This window comes from Hermetia illucens, chromosome 4, assembly GCF_905115235.1.
Source record: "Hermetia illucens chromosome 4, iHerIll2.2.curated.20191125, whole genome shotgun sequence".
Lineage (NCBI taxonomy): Eukaryota > Metazoa > Arthropoda > Insecta > Diptera > Stratiomyidae > Hermetia > Hermetia illucens.
This window is the reverse complement of record NC_051852.1, coordinates 123,364,811-123,385,078: the sequence shown is the minus strand read 5'-3', so window position 1 is coordinate 123,385,078 and position 20,268 is coordinate 123,364,811. Positions and strand designations below refer to the sequence as shown.

General features: G+C 46.5%; 2 protein-coding genes across 5 annotated transcripts in view; both read left to right on the top strand.

Moving 5' to 3' along the window:
* The first annotated feature begins 98 nt into the window (after positions 1 to 98).
* On the top strand, positions 99 to 8,062 carry LOC119654055 (protein Cep89 homolog). Its single transcript, XM_038059220.1, has 2 exons — positions 99 to 546; positions 6,650 to 8,062. The coding sequence occupies exons 1-2, from the start codon at positions 307 to 309 to the stop codon at positions 8,006 to 8,008; spliced, it is 1,599 nt and encodes a 532-aa protein (XP_037915148.1). The 5' UTR covers positions 99 to 306; the 3' UTR covers positions 8,009 to 8,062.
* An 8,082-nt stretch (positions 8,063 to 16,144) lies between these two features.
* The window catches only part of LOC119653756 (dystonin), a 525,582-nt gene continuing 521,458 nt past the window's right edge, over positions 16,145 to 20,268 (top strand). For all 4 annotated transcript variants that reach the window (XM_038058717.1, XM_038058714.1, XM_038058716.1 and 1 more), the window contains exon 1: positions 16,145 to 16,692. The gene's annotated coding sequence lies outside the window, so the exon portion shown is untranslated. The remainder of the gene's footprint in view (positions 16,693 to 20,268) is intronic.

Genomic DNA, 20,268 nt, shown 5'->3' with positions numbered 1-20,268 from the left:
AACAGGTTGAGAGCCTCTGATCGGTTGCCACGGGCTGCAAATGTCAACACTTTTGTTTACAACACATTGGAAAGTTCTTGTGGTCAGTCTTGTTCGTAAACAAAGGCGGAAAAACGTGTGAAAACTCCATTTTAAAGTGAACAACATTCAATTTGTTTACGCCAACAACAAGTTGACTTAATTCTCTCAGTGCTAACTTAAAAGTTTCGGTGAAATCGATAAAATTCCACTCATAAAAATGAAAAATTTGGTCGTGACTAATTTGGAAGTCTAATTGGAGTGACTCTTAGCTGAGATTCGAACACAATGACTTCCAGTATACCGGTTCGGAAAACAACTGAAACGGTTCGAAAAATAGTAACGGATCTCGATCAACCAGATGAGCCAACGGTTGGGGCGGAAGTTCAAAAAGTGAGAAAACCACATCGCCATGTCCATCGCGAAAGGACTAAAGAAGCGAAGAAAGTGAGCCGGAGTTTTCCAGCGGAACGAAGTCGAAGTTTTGAGAGGGATTCGAAACATTCGACTGGATATTTGCAAGTGCTCGTAAGTGGATAATGGATTGAAGTAAAACAAAACCTTGTCAAAATCGTATTTATTTATTCAGAGCATTGTAAGAAGAGCAATTCATAGACTAATTCGATTAGATTTTTGTGAATATTTACAAATTAATATTTGTTGAAGTTTGCAATCTAAGATTGGGTTTGGGAATGAAGGGTTGTTTGTCACTCCCTCCTCAATGACCTCCGCGTTGAGGGAAGGGAGCAAAAAAGTGACCTTCTTCCTGACCGTGGTGAAAGGCTGGCGACGCTGCCGAAGTGACAATCGCTAGGCTGACGGAATAAACCAAGACGGGCCCGCCAGTGTAGGAGGCGCCGTAGTCATCGGAGGTCCCCAGTCCAGTGTGGTGGATGGCTCTTACGTCTCAGTTGGCGTCTGACCCGAGGATGAGCACGGTACTGACGCTGATACTGGCTAGTGATCGGGCGTCGCAAGTGACAACGACGACAGAGGCGATGGTTTCTAAGAAGATGGTGTTTGGTCCGCCTGTACCATGTAGGCTGACTTGAGGTGATCTGTCGAAAGTGTTTTCTCGACACCGTTAACATCTACGAGGAAGGTTGAATCGTTAAATCTCAGGACCACCCGGTCCGGGCCTGTATAAAGCTGCTCTAGCGGCTTCTTGACAGCATCGATACGACGGCAGACGTATTGGAAGGTGGCGAAATCCTTGAAAACGAATGGATGAAGTATATGTATCTAACCGGGGTACTGGACGGATGGCGTTGAAGAGCCGCCGGAGTTTTGAGACGAAGTCGTGTGAAGTAGATTCGGTGGAACTCTACTACCCGATGAGCTCGCCTGGTATGCTCAGCGATGTGCTGAACACCATCTCGGGCGATGATGTTTGCAAGCCCTCCTCAAGGTGGTGCGGAGACCCACAGGGAAGTGCGCGATGGCAGGACGTCTCTGGAGTACACTTCAGGGCCGCCTTGAGTGTTATATGCATCCGCTCGACCATGCCGTTTGCTTGCGGATGTTATGGCGTCGTGTACACATGGTGTGTGCCCACAAGGCGGCCGAGGCGAGTCATCAGCTCCGCCTCGAATTGGCGGCCTTGATCCACTGTGATATACATTGATGAACCAAAGATGGAAATCCAGTGGTCGAAAAGGGCTCTGGCAACTGTGGAGTCCTTGACGTCTCGTACGGGCACCTCCTGAGGCCAGCGAGTGTAGCGGTCGATGATCGTGAGGTAGTTCTCCTAGCCTTACAAAGTGGGATCTTGACCAGGTCTAAATGAATCTGATAAAAGCGCCCATCCGGAATTCGAAAATTGCCCCGGCACGGTTATGGCGATGAACCTTCGAGAGTTGACAAGGAAAGCACTGTTTGGCCCATTGGAAGACGGCCTTACGAAGACTGGGCCAGAAGAACTTAAGCGCCACCCTTTTGGCGGTGGCGCTCGGGTGTTAGAGCTGGTGTGAGTATCGCTACTCGGTTTCTGATAATTTCCTCGAAAAGAAACCCAAGGGGACACAGGTGTCGTCAGGTCGTTGCTGACCGAGTACCGCGCCGAGGGTTGTGTTCGAGTCAATGGTCCGGAAAGCCAACGGTTCAGAAGGCTCGAGAAAGACCGTGGTTGCTGCGAATGCTATGTTTCTTTCGAAAACGGCGTCGGCGTCCGGTGTCCAGTTTACCTTGGACCATTTGGTTTTGCACCCTTTTAGCCACTCAGAGAGAGGCTTCTAGCAATGGGCCGCGTGTGGAATGCAACCCCGTTAATAATCGATCATGCCGAGGAAGCGCCTAAGCTGCAATGAGTCAGCCAGTTTTGGAAACTCGATGAAGCACGCGGTGAGGGGTGGGAATCCTTCGCTGTTGACAGAAAATCCGGCAAAGAGGACCTCTGGGAGACCGACTTGGCTCTTACCCCAGTTGATCCGGAGATTGGCTTGGCATCGTCTTTCGAAGAGCTGACCCAGGTGTCGTTCATGCTGGTCGTGACTGTCAAAAAAAACTAAGATGTCGTCTTGGTAGGCCCGAACGAAAGAGAGCTTTCTGAGGTGAGATGGTTCATGGTGCGCTGCCTGGTCTGGGTGACGTTCTTCAGACCCAGCGGATTCCCAAGAAACTTAAAAAGGCCGAAAGGCGTAGTGACTCGATGTGCAGAAACCAAAAGTCCGGGCTGGAGCGCCAGAAGGGAGGCAGCTTGCACTGACTAATGTTACTAACCTCGTGATGGCTGACTGACGCGCGTTCGGGTAGGAGTGGCCTTTGGAGTTGGTCGAAAAAGAAGGAAGAATCTCGTTCTTCCTCGAGGAGGTAGCGTCCATGCTCATCGCGCGCTCCTCACTCCCACATTTGACAACCACTGCCGGTGCGCCCTTTTGGAAGGACAGAAAGATGCACATTCCGTCGGATATCTCCGCCTTGAGATCCATGAAACAAATGCACAGAAGTCGTACAAGCACCGCCTTATCGACCGTGGGGTCCCGAAACACACCACGCCATAACAGGCATGTGCCACTTGGCAATAATTAAAGTTAAAGTTTGTAAGAGTGACACGGTAGAACTGTCGTAAGCGCGCCTGAAAATTCCGCAACAGCACGCTTATGACGATGGAGAGAAAGAAACACGCGGGGTACTCCGAAAACGCCGAGCCACAACAATATGCCGGTCACCGTGCACCGGTGCCTCAAACGCAAACAATAAACGGGGTCACCACTTTGCAAATTAATGTCGGCTGAAGTTTACAATCTGAGATTGGCATCGCTACATGCCACGGGAATGGAAGGCCAAATTAAAGAGAAGGATCCCTCAAAGAACAAAAGGCGAAAAAAATGCTGTCGACCAGAGAGAGTACCAGAAGACATACATATTCTGAGCAAGATTGCGAAGAATAAGAGAGTTGGTACTGTAGACGAGCCAGATGAAAAGGACTTCGCACCATATCAGATGATTCTTACTGTCTTTAATCGCAATCATTTTCAAGATTAGATCAAGCACCAAAGCAAAACGAGCAGAGTGTACAAAGACATGGACGCCAAACCACCTTTACAAACAATGAAATAATTGGCGATGGTCGCTGGCGTACGCACTGCGAAATCCTTCAATGACATGGATAGGAATCACTTACAGGTGACGCCGAAGATGTCCTATCGGAGATAGTCATCTAAAATCTCCTGGCCGGTAAAGGGGGGCAGGAGGGGCTTTAATTCCCCCAGGTGGTTCGTGGGTTGGACTTGATAGTATGCAAGGACCAGTTCGATTCGCGCGTCGCTAAAATCAGCAACGCCGGAGAGCGTAAAGCTCAAGGTCATCCCATAGGACGAGATTTCTAGGAAACCGGTTGCTCACAGGAAGCAAAGATGCTAAAGTCAATAGCGTAAAGATGTGTTCCTCTACGCGAAACCGTACGACGACCTGAATCCAGTGGAAGCCACCTACGAGCTGTTGGAGGAGATGTTGAAGGGGACTGACGATCTCCCTATGCAAACAGTTTATATTGGGGGAAAAGCGTGTATATCTCCTCGGCTTTCAAGGCTCACGAACGATTAACTCCTCCTCGCAGCAAAGAAAGACAACCTGTTGCTAAGCTGGGATGTCAATGCAAGGCATACGCTTTAGGAAAGCTCGGAAATCAATGAACGAGGTGAATCTCCCTTTGACCATATTATTAACACAAACCTATCGATATATAACACGGACAGTTCACAAACCTTCCATTTCCTCAGCTCAAAGAACTATGACGATTAGGAGAAAGTCCTTAATATCAACGTACTAGCCTACAATGGCACATTCAAGTGGTGAACTGGAGATCCTTCTCAGACCACAGTTGGATACTTTTCAGTCTAAATCTCGCTTTAGGGGTCTTCAACCCTTTTAGAGACCCTCCACTGGAGAAAATCTGGTCAGGTTGTCAAGAACAAACTCTTAGATGCGCGAATCAGTAACACTGGCACGACAGATGAACTAGAATCAAAGGTCGGGGCTTTGGAAGAGGCATTTGAAACCGTCTTGAAAGTCTCATACCTTGCCAAATATAAGAAGAAAACATTGCCACCATGGTGGCATAAAGATCTGTCCACGCTGCCACAGGCATAAATATTGGGAGCCTGAAAAGTTAGAAATCGGCCATCAAAACTACCAGGAAGCGGTCGTGGCTGAACTATTGTCAGAACATTGAAAGCTCCAACGAATTTTCGCGACTCAGTAAGATTCTATCCAAGGAACATAGGTGCCCGTACTTTCTTAAAAAGTCTTCGGATATCGGATGATAGCTTCGGGTCAAACTTTGGAGCTGCTAGTACATACATACTTCCCCGGCAGCAAGGTGGACTGTAAGGTAGAGCCTTGCTTGGAGGGTATGTAGCCCCAGACTTGAGATTATCAAATCTGTAATTACCGAGGCTAAAATCAACTTAGCTAAAAACAGCTTCCCCGCATATAAATATCCGGTGATGACATAATGGCAATTAAGCTCCAGAAACACCAAGAAAGGGATGTTGTCAGGGATGTTTTCCGCCGTTATGAGTAACATTATGGAAAGCCCACTGGGAAAGATGTTCCTGTGGGCCACAAAATACGAACTCAGGCAAACAAAACAGAGCTGATGTTATTTACCATCACCACATCCTTCAGCGACTAAATGAACGGAAAATGTTCCCTTCCTCTTATGTAAAGTATCTGGTTGCGATCCTGGATCTTAAGTTGAATTGGAGACTGAACATAAATAAGAATGACTATACAGCTTTCTATGCCTGCAAGCGGATCGTTGTGAGGAAATGAGGTCTTCGGCCGAGAGTAGTTCTTTGGATGTACACAGTCCTGATTCGTCCCATGTTAACGTACACTAAATCAAGCTCAACAGGATTCAAAGAAACGCGTATGGATGTGCTGCTAGGTCTCAGCGACCCGGCAGATGCCTCCAATGTACTTCTCCACCTTCTTTCCCTGAACTTCCAGGTTAACTATGATGTCAGATTACATGAGTGAGGAGGTTAGACAGCTAATTTTTGCGACCATAGTAACGTGATGAAGTCCCCCGGGTACTCTTTGCTCGACGGACTGTGCCACACGTAAGCCGAGCTTTACAACTCAACTATGGACTTTTCATGCAAAAAAGTGAAGAACTGACGATGTGTTGCAAGATTCACAAGACACAATATTCTACGCCGACAGATCAAAGATGGTCTGTGAAGTTTGTGCAGAGATTTTCTCAGATACACACAGTACAGTCTCTTGCTGCGACCACTGGCGACTTTCAAAGGTGGAATATACCCACACCACTTAGTAACCACTGACTTCAGATGGCGAAGGTTCAACACCTGCCCCAAATCTAGAATAACGTGGCCCTCCCATAACAAGATCCTATCACATATGCTTTAGGGCCGGATGATTTGCATGGGGCACTGGTCTATAGAAGACCACCCTATCACAGTCGGTATACCCTACAATTTGCATTGCCGAAGCTGCAGAGAGCAACCCTCAAGCACTTCCTCTGCAATTGCCCAACTGTAGTTTAAACCAGGCTGCTGACGCTATGTAAACAATTCCTTACGAACCTCAAAGATATCTCTAGCTGTACGGTGCGGAAATTGCGATCCTTCGTGGATGCTACAGGCGAGCCCTGAAGATTTGATAAGGTAGACTCTGCTCCCATCCTCTCCCGTGTCGGCCACTGGGATACCTATCTCATGCTCTATAATATTAGTCATCCATTGCAAGGGATAGGGAGCGATCAACAGCTCAAAACCGTTCTCGGTCACACTGCGCCCAGCGCACGGGGCAACATCTGGTGAATTGCCTCCAAACTGAATGAAACCGTCAAAATTAGGTGTTTAGGCAAGAGAGCAACCTGCTTGGACCAAAAAAAAAAGTACAAGTAGCTTCTCTTCAATTGGTCCTCTAAATGAAAAAAGCTTTGCTCATATCTCGATAGGATCGGGCCTCACCTTTATTGAGTAACATTTTCTTGGGTTGATGACAGCGATTTCCATTTTTTTATCGGTCTGTCGTGTTAGCAGATATATAATAGTTTAGCCCGAAAAAGACTTTGATAAGGCCGACCATAAAAAAACTGAAATTCATTCATTCATTCATTCAATCAACTATTAAGAAATCATACCATTACTCCTAATTCCAGGTCCAGACAAAGGATGAGCAAATCGAGAAACTCCTCCAAAAAGTCACGGGTCTGCACAATTACAATGACCAATTTTCTGTTGAAAACGAAACCCTGCGTTCAGAAATCCACACATTGTCGGGAAAGTTACAGGAAATGGCTAAGCAACTTACAGAATATGAGGACCGGGAATGCTCGAAATGCCTACAATACGCAAGACTTCACGATGAACTAAGTAACGAGCACCAGTCTCTTCTGAAAACCAACAAAACCCTAACCGATGACGTCTCCATGATGAAGACCCTGGTCTACCGCTTAAACGTGCAACTCGAGCGTTATCAGGAGATCCTTCGCAAATGTAACGAAAACGACGAAGACTTAACAGAGCCTGGGACCAGGACCCTCTCAGAAGACAACGAAACAACAGTCCGGAAATGGGGCTCTGTCAAAACTCACACTCTGGCTCCACTCCTTAACGCCTACGAAGAAATGCTCAAGGAAAAGGCAGATTTGATACTCCAGCACGATCGTGAGATAAATCGCTTCACGGGTCACTTAAAGGTAATAATTGCGGAAAATGAAAAGCTTCACGCTGAAATGGACGAGCTAAGAAAAGGGAAAGATGGTTGGCTTGAAGATAAAACTCGGCTGCAGGCTCAAGTCGAAATATGTCGTGGAAAAGCCGAGGTGCAAACTAGACGAGCTGATATAGCCAAAGAGAAGTTGGTTGAAGTTCTTCGTTGCTATGAACAAAAGGTTCAAGGCCAGTCCCTGGATATCGAGAGGCTGCAAGAAGCGTACTCGCGCGCTAAGGGTGAAATAATTTCGCTGAGAAATGCCCACGCCCATCCGGACACAATCGTCGAAAGCCTCAAGGAATGCCAAAGACTTTTCGAGGAATTGAAAGCCCAACATGACAACGAGAAAACCAGAATATCCAACGATCTTGCAGAATGTCGCAAACTCCATTCAGATATGGAGGCCACCGTATCCAAGCTTCGCGAGGAGAATGCAACTTTACGAGCCTCCGCTGATCAGTATAGACAATCCGCAGATTCTCTGAGGAAAAAATATACGTCCTTACGATATAAGGTACGAACTGTAATTGATTCCCGGGAGAACCTAAAGTCGAAGCTTCGCACGGCCTTGGAATGGGCTCAAAAATTGGACGAGAGTCGACAGAAAATGAAGACGAGTTGGGACGACGTTAAAGGATTGGAGACTGTTATACGTCATAAGGAGGCTCAAATTCGAGGTTTACATGCGAGACATGCGGAGGAAATCGGGCGGCTGGAAAGGAAGCTCCAACAACGTGAGGAGACTATTAAATGTATACTGCAGGAGAAGGCGAAGGTGAACATTTCGCGGAAAATGGAATAAAAAATTTAGCGGAGTTTAGTTGTTGTGGAAATAGAGGTCTTCGATTAGTACAAATTAGACAGTTTTTTTGTTATTGTTTCTTCTCAATAAAATTTTATTCATAGATCGGGCGTTGTTAATTTTTTCAAAATTAAAGCTAAATCAATCTTCTCTTTTCAGAATAGCTTATTAAGGACTCCTCCTCCTCGTCAGCAAGTGTGGAGGCCGGCAGGACGCGGTATAGGTTTTGAAGTGGAAGTTCCCAATTTCCATAGAAAGTGCAAGTTAATGAGGGTACGCCTTAATTAATGTGAATGAAGACACAGTTGCCCTTCCACCAATGGCCAATATATACCAGGCCTTGAAAATCCCCAATTAGCGTTGTGAAGCACCGTTTGATGCTTCAAACTGCAAAGACCGTGGCTACCGTGGGACGAGCAAGAGGATCAAAATCTAGCCAGCCCATAAAGTTTAGGAATGATAGTAACCTCCCGCCCCTAACCTGCAATCAGAACTGCAGAGCCCCAGTAGCAACTGAGCATGCGGTTCTTTGGATCTCATGAATCTTGGTTCTATTGAATTTCTTACTCAGCGCCAGCCATCACACAATGAAATTATACATTAAGGTGGAGCGAACCATGGCTTTGCACGTTCAAAGAACTACATCTGCCGGAGACCCCATTTCCTTGCGAAGGTGATGTGTAAATCAACCCTCCAATCCTATTCTGAGTCACCTTCTCACTTTATTGAATGTTCAATTTATATTCAGAAAGGCAACTAGGTTATGTTGCTTGTTGTGTAACAAAAACACAACTGTAGGTTTGCATTTAAGATAGGCGTCCTCAGATTTGAAGAAGGACGACCCTCCATGATCGTCGTTAAGTAGAGGTCCAGGACGCGCTCCCGATGAAGATGATTAGCCGAAACTCATTCGCGGACTCATTGCTGCGCCTGCCCGAATTCAGTAATGAAAACCAAAGGCATACGTTTCCAGGAGTGAGGTCCGAACAAAATACAGCCCCAATCAACCTTACCGGCACAACCCATTCTTGCTGTTTCTACAGCTTAACTGGAATTATGCCGTCTTGGCGCAAGGACTTTCATGCGGATAAACTGTTAACAGCCCGATTGATTTTATCCCCTTTTGTCCTTTTGTTGGTTAGTAAGGTGATATCAAGCACCTCCAGTTGTGGGAGTTGGTGTACTACCCCTGTTGCACGCTTTAGACTAAAGAAGTCCAAGAGCGAGATTTATTCTTTCATTGATTGCCAAACTGCCCCAAAGTGTGTGCCCCATATTGATATCGCAGTTTATCGATAGGTTGGCCCTTGCTGCAATGATAGACGTCAGATGTTGTAAATCTTCTGGAAGAGCTGATCGGTGAGCCATGTATTTGAGGAAATATACACGTTCTCCGCTCCCGCCCGCTCCAGTTTGACCACAGTTAAGTCACTGGAGCTCAGATCCGGACACAGAAAGATGTGTAGTCTCTTTCGGGCAAGGATACATTCTCTAGACCTGTTCGGATCAGTATCTTTTATGGAACGGAATAAATTGATGATTTTACCTATTCGAATCCAACTCCTGTATTATTAGGATGTCACTGCATTCCTCCCGAAAGAGCATCAACTAGGGCACCCTTAGAGTGTTGCAAATTTATCTGCGCTTCCTCAACATTGTCTGCTTACATGATTGATCTACGTAGAATCGTCGACTGACTCCAAAGCGTCGACATATTTCGCAAAGCGGAGCACTTTAACTTTTGTGTTCCAGATTCCAAAACGCACTTTATAATCCGCTTTTTCCAATGCCTAAAAGTGTTCTCCGTTTATGCGAAGTAGGGAAGGTTGCCTGTTCACCTTTATGCAGAATAAAGAAGCTTGACTGTTCACCTGGTGCTTTCTTTCTTCATCACCACCCAGTGGTCTATGGATATCCTAAGGTAGTATTAGCAAAAGGTGGTTTTCCAAGCGTTTGCTGTAACTTTAGTCGGCAATCACCTGGTATTTAGCAAGATCCTCTTCGTCCGGTTCGTTCGACGACTAAAAGGAGGGCCTAGAAACCTGCAGAGGCCATTTCGGTTTCGTCCTTCGACTGACGTGCAAAGGCAGCTACTGGCTTTTGAAATGTGCGTATGCTCCTGGGCAATGGTATCGAAAACTCCCCAAATGCTGGCTTTCTTCAACTTGAGCTAGAATTCCAGAATTACAAAATAGGTATTCTAAAGAACGAGCTTAGACAATGGAACTCTACAGAATACCCCTCTTCTTCTTATGACACCGTGCCCATTGTATTCCGGAAACCTTCCGGAAGTAAACGTGTATTCGTTGTTTTACTAATGCTTACGGCAACCCCAATGGATGCTTCATTACCAAGAAGAATGAAAAGCATTTCAATAGTATAGTGCTATACACCAACGGTAATTCATTGCAGAATCGTGGAATCGGATTGACGGGCGTAACGGATTGATGACTCTGTTGTTCGCTGCAAAGGGTGGCGAGGGTGACACGCTTGGGATCTGATGTCGTGCCAAATCACTGCTTGCATCCCTCTCCAAATCTAAAACCATTTGGCAAGAGTCCATGACTCGGTGAGAGAGTAAGTAGATGCCATCTACCCCTCCACGGTCCTTAATCAAGACAGCATGGAGCACGCCACCACTAAGATGAAAAAGTATTGATTACCGGATGCAACCCTTCCATAATCAACTTTCGGCTTCATACTCTTCTGAGGTTTTATTTCGTTGCAGTTTATACGGTACTTTCTCCGCACCGACGGAAAGAGCTCTCCATGAGATACAATGTATCGTCGGGAATATGACGCGTTCATGCCTAAAAGATGCGCACTCTCCAGCAGAAAACCAGATAACTATAATAGTTGAATCGTGAAATGGCTAGCCTTTAATCAGCCTGTTACCGAGCCAGAAGAGTGGCTTAAAGGGCAGTAGGTAGAATCGATCGGGGACAGAAAAACAAGCTCGCAAAAACCTACGCAGGTAATCCAACAGGCGAAAGGGAATACTTTAAAGCGTTCTGCTCGGAGAGGGAAGTGAACTCTTAAAGGAGCGCATATTGAATCATGACGGGACGATTCAGAGGTCATTCATCTCCACAGATCATGTGCCTTACCCTCATCCAGGGGTTATTTCCCCAGCAGGAGGAGGGAGGTGACACCTTCCTAAACGTACACCGATTTTGGCAGTCACCAAAGACGAGCTGCTGGAGATCTGCGGTAGAATAGGCGACCGTAAAGCCCGGGGACTGAGCTGCTACTGCTGTCTAAGGCTGGAAAGCCTTCAGGTGAACCGTCCTCCTAAAGACCCATATGCCTTCTAGACTCTATGGGGAAAATGTAATTTACAATAGATTACACCCAGTCACTTTCAGAGCGGCAGTTTTGGTTCCGGAAAAGCAAATCAACCATTGATATGATTAAAAAGCTCACTGGCTTGGTCGAAAGTGCAAGTCACGGTGGTGAACCTGAACGTTAGGAATGCATTGAATTCAGCCAATTGGGGCCATGTATAGAAGCGCCGTCAGAGAAATTACGCCCGCTTTAGAGTGGGGAATCATATCATCACTTCCAAGCCGGCCATCAAATACCTGGGAGGTATGGTAGATGCAAAACTCAATTTTAAGCAGTATATACTTGCGAAAAAACATCCACCACTACCAAGAATGATGCCGAATTGAGGAGAACCGCGAACTATTTGCAGGCTGCTCATAGCCAGGGTGGTGAGTATCATCTTGCTGTATGCAGTCCCGGTATAGGTGCTACCTGAACTGCGTGTTCTAACATAAAATGAGTGCGGTCTATAGAAGAATAGTCTTAGAGGTGCGCTCTGTCTTCAGGACCCCCTCAGATGATGCGTAGGCATCTCGAGAGCTAATCTAATTGACGTCTTGGCATACGGGATAATGAACAAATATAACGTCAGTTCGATCCTTTATCGCAGGTGAGAAAACCAAAAGGAAGAAATCCATAAGCGGATGGTAGCAACGATGGGACCAGTCAGTAAGGCGTCGTTGAAGTTACAGGTTGATCCCTTCCATCACAGAATGGCTGAAAAGAAAGCATAGGGAGTTCAATTATAATCTCATCCAGTATCGAGAGATCAATTATAACTTCACCCACGATTCACGAAAGATACCGTCGGTACCTTTGCGGGTTTAAATTGAACACCTCACCTTAGTTACCAAACTACGATGGAATCCCGGAAGACCCAGCACACGTATTCTTCCAATACCCAAGATTGGTAAAAGAAAGGAGAAAACTAGAGGATCGTCATCATCATCAACGGCGCAACAACCAGTATCCGGTCTAGGCCTGCCTTAATGAAGAACTCCAGACATCCCGGTTTTGCGCCGAGGTCCACCTATTCGATTCCCTAAAAGCTGTGTGGCGTCCTGACCTACGCCATCGCTCCATCTTAGGCAGGGTCTGCCTCGTCTTCTTTTCCTACCATAGATATTGCCCTTATAGACTTTCCGGGTGGGATCATCCTCATCCATACGGATTAAGTGACCCGCCCACCGTAACCTATTGAGCCGGAGTTTATCCACAACCGGACGGTCATGGTATCGCTCATAGATTTCGTCATTGTGTAGGCTACGGAATCGTCCATCCTCATGTAGAGGGCCAAAAATTCTTCGGAGGATTCTTCTCTCGAACGCGGCCAATTCTTCTTACTAAGAACCCAAGTCTCCGAGGAATACATGAGGACTGACAAGATCATTGTCTTGTACATTAAGAGTTTTGACCCCATGGTGAGACGTTTCGAGCGAAACAACTTTTGTAATCTGAAATAGACTCTGTTGGCTGCCAACAACCGTGCGCGAATTTCATCGTCGTAGTTGTTATCGGTTGTGATTTTCGATCCTAGATAGGGGAAATTATCAACGGTCTCAAAGCTGTAGTCTCCTATCTTTACTCTTCCCGTTTCACCAATGCGGTTTGATGTTGTTGGTTGGTTGGTTTTTGGTGCTGACGTTGCCACCATATATTTTGTTTTGCCTTCATTGATGTGCACCCCAAGATCTCGCGCTGCTTGCTCGATCTGGATGAAGGCAGTTTGTACGTCTCGGGTTGTTCTTCCCATGATGTCGATATTGTCAGCATAGGCCAGTAGTTGGGTGGACTTAAACAGGATCGTACCTCTTGCATTTACCTCAGCATCACGAATCACTTTCTCGAGGGCCAAGTTAAAGAGGACGCATGATAGGGCATCCCCTTGTCGTAGACCGATGTTGATCCTGCTGCTTTTATCTGGCCTCGCACATTGGTCAGGTTCAACCTAGTCAGTCTTTTCAATTTCGTCGGGATATCGAATTTTCTCATGGCCATGTACAGTTTTACCCTGGCTATGCTATCATAGGCGGCTTTAAAGTCGATGAATAGATGGTGCAACTGCCTGGAGTGAAGCCTCTTTGGTATGGGCTAATGATGTTCTGGGCGTATGGGGCTATCCGGCCTAGCAAGATAGTGGAGAATATCTTATTGATGGTACTCAGCAACGTGATACCTCTATAATTGCTGCACTGTATGATATCTCCCTTTTTATGTATGAGACAAATAATGCTTCTTTGCCAATCTTCAGGCATTGATTCGCTGTCCCACATCTTGAGCACAAGTTGGTGAACCATTTGGTGTTATTGGTCGCCTTCATATTTAACCAATTCGGCTGTAATTCCATCGGCTTCTAGCGACTTATGATTTTTAAGCCGATGAATTGCACGGACTGTTTCTTCTACACTTGATGGTGGCAGTATTTGTATGTCGTCTTCAGTTGGCGGGATCCCCAATTCGGCGATGTTCTGGTGGTTCAGTAGCTCATCAAAGTACTCAACTCATCGCTCCAATATGCCCATTCTGTCGGAAATCAGAGTTCCCTCATTGTCTCGGCAGGATGGACATCGTGGTGTGTAAGGCTTCATCCTGCTGACTTGTTGGTAAAACTTCCGCATGGTGCGGTTGCTCCCTGTACTTTTCGAATTCACAGGCCTGTTGGTTCTCCCAGGCTTCCTTTTTCCGTCTGTGAAATCGCTTCTCCGCTCGCCGGAGTCCGTGATAAACCTCCGCGCGTGTCCGCGTTCTTTGAGAATAAAGCATTACTCGGTATGCAGCATTCTTCCGCTCCGTTGCTAGCTTACATTCATCGTCAAACCGGCCGTTCCGACTCTTTTTGCGGCTGTGTGTTTGTGGTCGTATTTATGATAACGTTCTTCAGGTAACTGTGAAGATCATTTATTGATGCTTCATCTCCAGGATCTCTGTTGACTGCGGTTATTGCGGCATCCATTTCCGTCTTATAGGTGTTGCGGAGGACTGTGTTATGGATGGCTTCAGTGTTCACTCTCACCTGATTGTCAGAGGGGATTCTAGGTGGTATTGTTATTCGAGCTCGGAGCACCGTGCCAACGTGATAGTGATCCGAGTCTATATTGGCCCCCCTATATGTTCTGACATTCATCAAGGCTGAGAAATGGCGGCGTTCAGTCAGCACATGGTCAATTTGGTTGAAAGTGGTCCCGTCTGGAGAGGCCCACGTATGTTTGTGGACCGCTTTCCGCGCAAATCAGGTACTTCCAACAACCATTTCGTGTGACACTGCTAATTGAATAATCCGCAGTGTGTTATCATTTGTATTTTGGTGTAAGCTATGGGAGCCAATGTATCGCCTGAATACGGGCTCCTTCCCTACTTGGCTGTTAAACTCCTTCGAGGGTTCGTTCTACTGCCTCGTAGACGGCATCTTTCTCCGACTGCAGTTTCCTCTGTAGGGGCGTGAACGTTAACGAGGCTTATATTTCTAAATTTGGCTTGCAAGCGCAGAGTGCACAGCCTTTCGTTTATGTTTTCAAAGCCGATAACAGCAGGTTTCATTTTTTGGCTGACTAAGGTTCAAATCTCACCTGTGGCAATGGAATTTGTATTGTGATTTGACGTGGGATACCAGTCGACTCAGCTGTGAATGAGTACGTGAGTCAAATCAGGGTAATAATCTCCGGTGAGCGCAATGCTGACCACATTGCCTCCTATAGGGTACTATAATCCTGTAGTGTACCGTTACGGTCTTGAATGAAGTGCTCTAGCACACTTCAAGCCCCTGATCCATTTGGAGTGTTGTGCCAAGGATTATTATTATTTTTTCCGAATTGTCACAATCTCGCAGATGCCAGATATTACCTGATACTAGCACGAAGTGCCAAGCATTTAGGCTCGGACGATCCTTCCTACTTAAATACTAAAGGGGCGTTGGTAGGTCAATCCGTCGAGACCTTCACGCAATATCGAGCACATATGCAAAATGGTGTACTTGTGCATGGTTTGAACCAGACTGTGTGAGGGTCCCAGGACTTCAAGGGAAACCGTGACAGATTTAGGTACAATACCCGTAGCTGACAATGTTATGGGAACTACAACTACTCGCTCGAGACGCCAAATTTCGTTGAATTTCGAGCGAAGCGGAACGGTTTTACATCAGTGACGGTGGTAAATTGCCAGTGACTTATGAGGATGTAGTCGTTTTGCGTTTTACTGTTCCCATAATAAAATAAATGAAGATGCGTCAAACCTCTGATAAATCATGTATTGACAAGTGCAAGGTCGTGAGTATGTGGAAAATCAACTATACACCCCCCATCTATGCGTGCTATATCCCCCCATGGTACGCGTTGCGTCTGCAATACATACAAAAATATAAAAAATTGAATTTGTCTCTGAAAATTGGATAAATAAATAAAATAAAGATATGTTGGCAATTCGGTCTTGCCTGAAATCCGTCTCTTTCCATTTGGGAATTCTCTTTTCTCCTACATGCATGCATCACTTCCGCTCACGTGCAAACGCTTACCAAATTGGGACTGTCAACGAGGAAAAAGTATAAACGAAAAGTTCCGTTTGATGATTAATCGCGTTGGGGAACTCCGACTTCCTCTCTCGCGTTCGTCGTCAACAATGCAATTCATCCCATGCGAATTGCGGCTGCGCCGGTGTCGCCATTCCGAAGAGAAAAAACTGCATCGATTCAACTTTCTTTCAACTGAGCACTTCCCCGCACTGCGTTCCTTTCCATCGACGCATCGATCCGTTGCTTGCGTGCGGCTTTCTCTTTGTGCCGCCGCTCTCGCTGCCTCGAGTCAGTCGCTCACTGGCCACTTTCCTGGTGGGTGCTTGCTTGCAACGGAAAATCGTGGAAATCCGCTGTCCTCCGCGGGTGAGAAGTTACACAACGCAGCGTTCGATCGTGGAGCCTCAGATCTCGGTCGAGCGCCAGAAAATTATCGAATTTCGCAACTATCAGTGGCGCAACCGTGGATAGTTTGCCCCAACTCGGAGCGATCCCGATCTGGAGTTAATTTGGGCCATTTCCGTGCGTTCGCCGAGAAGTGCTCGACGCTGGCAGCGTGCGATAAAGAAAAGTCGGAGCCGCGATAAGAAGCGATTCGCGTGCGAAATTGGCGAAAGGTTGATTGCGGCGGCGGTGGTCGCGGCGTGGCTGGTAATCGAGGAGTTTTCCCGTGCAATCTGTGAGGCTCGGTGGTGACAAAGACGACGTGGACGTGAAAATCCGCTGGTTCGTGTGTTATCGATTTTTCCGGGGGGAAGTCACCCCTTCGACGTGTGCGGGTAGCTTTCCACGGCGAACGGCCGCTTGTCACCGAAGCACCGCGAGTGCATTGCGGGGGAGAAGTTGAATGAGAAGTGTAGGTGAAGTTTGTCATTTTCAATTTCCATTCGGGAAAAGTCTTTGTGATTCATTCATGCTCGTTTGACGGCAAGTGAAGGAAAATCTCAGCAAAAGGGGGCGACATGGAGACGGTACGGAATCGATTTCGCCCAATTTGAGGTTATGGATTTTCGCAGTGGAAAGCACTTTCTTATCAGAAGTTGAAGTCAATCGCATGGGATTGAATTCAACCCAGGTAAACAGCTGAATCGGACTAATTATGTAAAGGTGTGAAAAAGGTTTCGCGGAGATTCGAAAGATGTTGGCCCCACGGCGGCGGCATTTCACGGCCACTCGAGTTCACAGCGGTTCGGTGCATGAGACGGCATTTCTCTGTTGTTGGCCTCGAGTGCGCTCGGCCTGGTCTTCTTTCCGCGCGTTGCTGGTAGACGGCAGCGACCTCGAACTGGTTCTTGCGTTCTCTGGCATTTTTTTTTTGCCTTGGCACAAGTTCAATGAAATCTGATCTCGGCGCTGTATTTCTTTTCTGCGCGATTATTGCGCTTGGCGTACAATAGGTTTCCTCCTGGCGGCTCGTATTGTTTACGATGCGGTGGCTCATTCATGACGTATCCAGAGTACCGTTAGTTTGAAGGATCAGTGTTGCAGGTTACGGCCAATGTGATTCGTGATTGAATGTAGGCGAAGTGCTTCACTGCTTGACCGGAATTTCACAGTGAATGCTCGGGGTCTAAACGGTTGAAAATCTGCTCAACAAAGTTTAAGTTCTTATTTACGGCTTGCTCCTGCCAGCGTACCACGACCATTTAAAATTGACGATTTGAATGAAAACTGGGAAAATTATAATAAAATGCTGCCTCTCGCATTACGTTCAATTAATTACACGCCGAGCAAATACTCAAAAGTACTAAAAGTAGGTCATAGCATTCTGCACTGCAACTTGAAAATATTTGCAGAAATCTGGAGTGAAAAGATGACTCAAGTTATGGTGCCTACGTAAAGTACGAATGCGCAGGTTATGGAAGAGGAGATAGTGATTCAGCGCAAAATTGGTTCATTATGAGGTGGCAACATATGCGGAGAAACGGTGACATTGCACTCGGGAGGTAACCATGCACAGTCGCCGACTAGGATGCAGCTGAAGGGCATATATCCTACTCGTTACAAAATGTTGGAGAAAATCAGTTGAATATGGCGCTAGAGTTGAAGGATTGAACTGAAAAAGCACATTTTCTAAATCCATGTCATGTTTCATTAAGTGGTTCGCTCCCCATCCGACACCACCTTATCGTGGTGGGGAAGCCTGCAGTAGTTTACTACTACACTAAGGGTGTCCAAAACATGAATATGGAAACAAAGGATTTAAACTCCCCAAGGGGTAAGAAGTCGTCGCGGACGAAGCGTGGATTTTGGAGGCATCATCACATTCTTCTTCTTTTTCTTCAGCCTTTTTCCCGTTAGTAAGCGGGGTCAGCTCGTTTCGGTTTCGCCATTTGGCTCTATCGAATACCTGATCAGGGCGTAATCTCGAGGCTTTTAAATCCCCATCCAGCGTATCAAGCCACCGTTGTTTAGGCCTGCCTTTTGGTCGTTTACCATCCACTTCGATGTTCAGACCAATCTTGGCAAGTGAATTCTCGTTAGCCCCTCTCTCGCAACTTTTCCATGATCGGTGCAACCCCATAAAGATCACGGACATCTTCATTTGGGATGTGATCAAAACGTGTCACGCCACTAGTCCAACGTAACATCTTCATCTCCATTACCACAAGACGTCGTTCATTGTCTTTTATAGTCGGCAACACTCAGAACCATAGAGAGCCACAGGACCAACGACATTGCGGTAAATTTTAGTTTTGAGACGTTCGTTGATACGTCGATCACAAAGAACACCAGTTGTGGTTTCATAACGCAGTTCTCCATTGGTTTATAGTGTTGACCCAAGGAATTTAAATCGCTCAGTTCTGGGCAGATTGTGCCTGTTTCATGGCTCAAGTGGCTCGAGATCGTTTTTGCTATCAGATGCTAGGAAAACTGCATAACGCAGATGCTAGGAAAACATCATCTGCATAACGCAGAGACACGAAGCGGTTTTGATACATCCGCCATACTTCGAACTTTACTTTTCGGATCGTGGTAGAGCAATTGAACCCACCCCACTAGTTCTTCTGGCACGAAGTGTTGTCGTAAAGCATACCAGATGAGCTCATGTGGTACACGGTCAAACGCTTTCTCTAGATCCACAAAGGCAATGTAAAGGAGGGCGATGCTTCTCACGGTGTTTCTCCATGAGTAACCGCGCAGGGTGTATTGCGTCAGTAGTTCCGCAGTTTTGGACAAGTCCGGCTTGATTCACGATTATTTCAACGATTTTGCGAAAACGGTTGTCAAGAATGCCTTCAAACATTTTCATGGTATGGGAAAGTAACCAAATCAGACGGTAATTTGAACATTCTGCTGGACTACCTTTCTTTTTCCATATTAGAACAGTGAGAACAGTGGTACTTTCTTGCCAGTCAGATGGTGTTCTTCCTTCCCGAATAACCCGGTTAAAGAATTCACTGAGCCACAGTGTTGGGTCGCAGCTCTTCGCTTTCCAGAGCTCAGATGCGATGTCGTCAGGTCCTGTTGCTTTCCCCGACTTCATTTGTTTTATTGCCTCCTCGACTTCAGTTGTGCTGACTGGTGGAACTGCTCCAAATGTCGGCAATGATTTTGGAAGTGGAGGATTAGCAAATTCTTCAGTTGAAATCTGCTCGAAGTATTCTCCCCATCTATCCGTTGCGGCTCGACGGTTGGTAAGCAAAGTACCGTTCTTGTCATCAAGGCAACAGAAGTGTTCGATATCTTGTGTGCGTTCATTACGGCTTTTAGCAAGTCGATACAGATTTCTCTCGTCATCCCGAGTGTCCAGTTTATCGTAAAGATTTTTGAAATGGTTCGCTCGGGTGACAGCGACCGCTTTCTTTACTTCCCGCTTGGCATTCTTATAAATTTGCCAATTAGCAGGTGTTTTATCGTCGAGAAATTTGTGGTAGAGGCGCTTCTTTTCATGGATCTTCATTTCAACATCGTCATTCCAAAGCCAAGTATCTCAGTTGACGTACCGCGACCCGAGGACTGCAGAGGCCGCTTTGTGGATTCATACCCCGCAATAGATAAATCTGTAGAAGGCATGCTTTCCGACTCAGTGGAAACTAGCCAGAAAAGAAAGTACGGAAACTCTTAACTTGGGAGAAACTGGAAATCCAACTGCGGGCGGCCCGTCCGCGGTACTACAGCCCAAATCTACTCGTAAACGGAAGAGGAAAGCTCGGCAGAAGGGAACTTCAGCCACTGAGGAGGGGGACTGCAGGCTGAATCCTGCCTGTCAGAACCTTCTCCTGCACCTTGACGTGGACGCTATTGGTTTAATGCCGGTATGCGGAAATGGATCCAAGCGTCCCGGACATCGTAAACCTGGAAAGGCCCCAAGCCGGCGGCAGAAGAATGCACTGCGAAGAAGATGGAGCACCTTGAGAGTGAGGACATGAACGTGGCTGTACCACTAGGCACGGTAATGTCCAGAGAAAGTGGAATCTTCGGCGGAGGG

Coding starts and splice junctions, on each gene's coding strand:
- LOC119654055 (XM_038059220.1), top strand. CDS start 307: ATGACTTCCAGTATACCGGTTCGGAAAACAACTGAAACGGTTCGAAAA. Junction 547..6,649: donor CTGGATATTTGCAAGTGCTC/GTAAGTGGATAA, acceptor TCCTAATTCCAG/GTCCAGACAAAGGATGAGCA.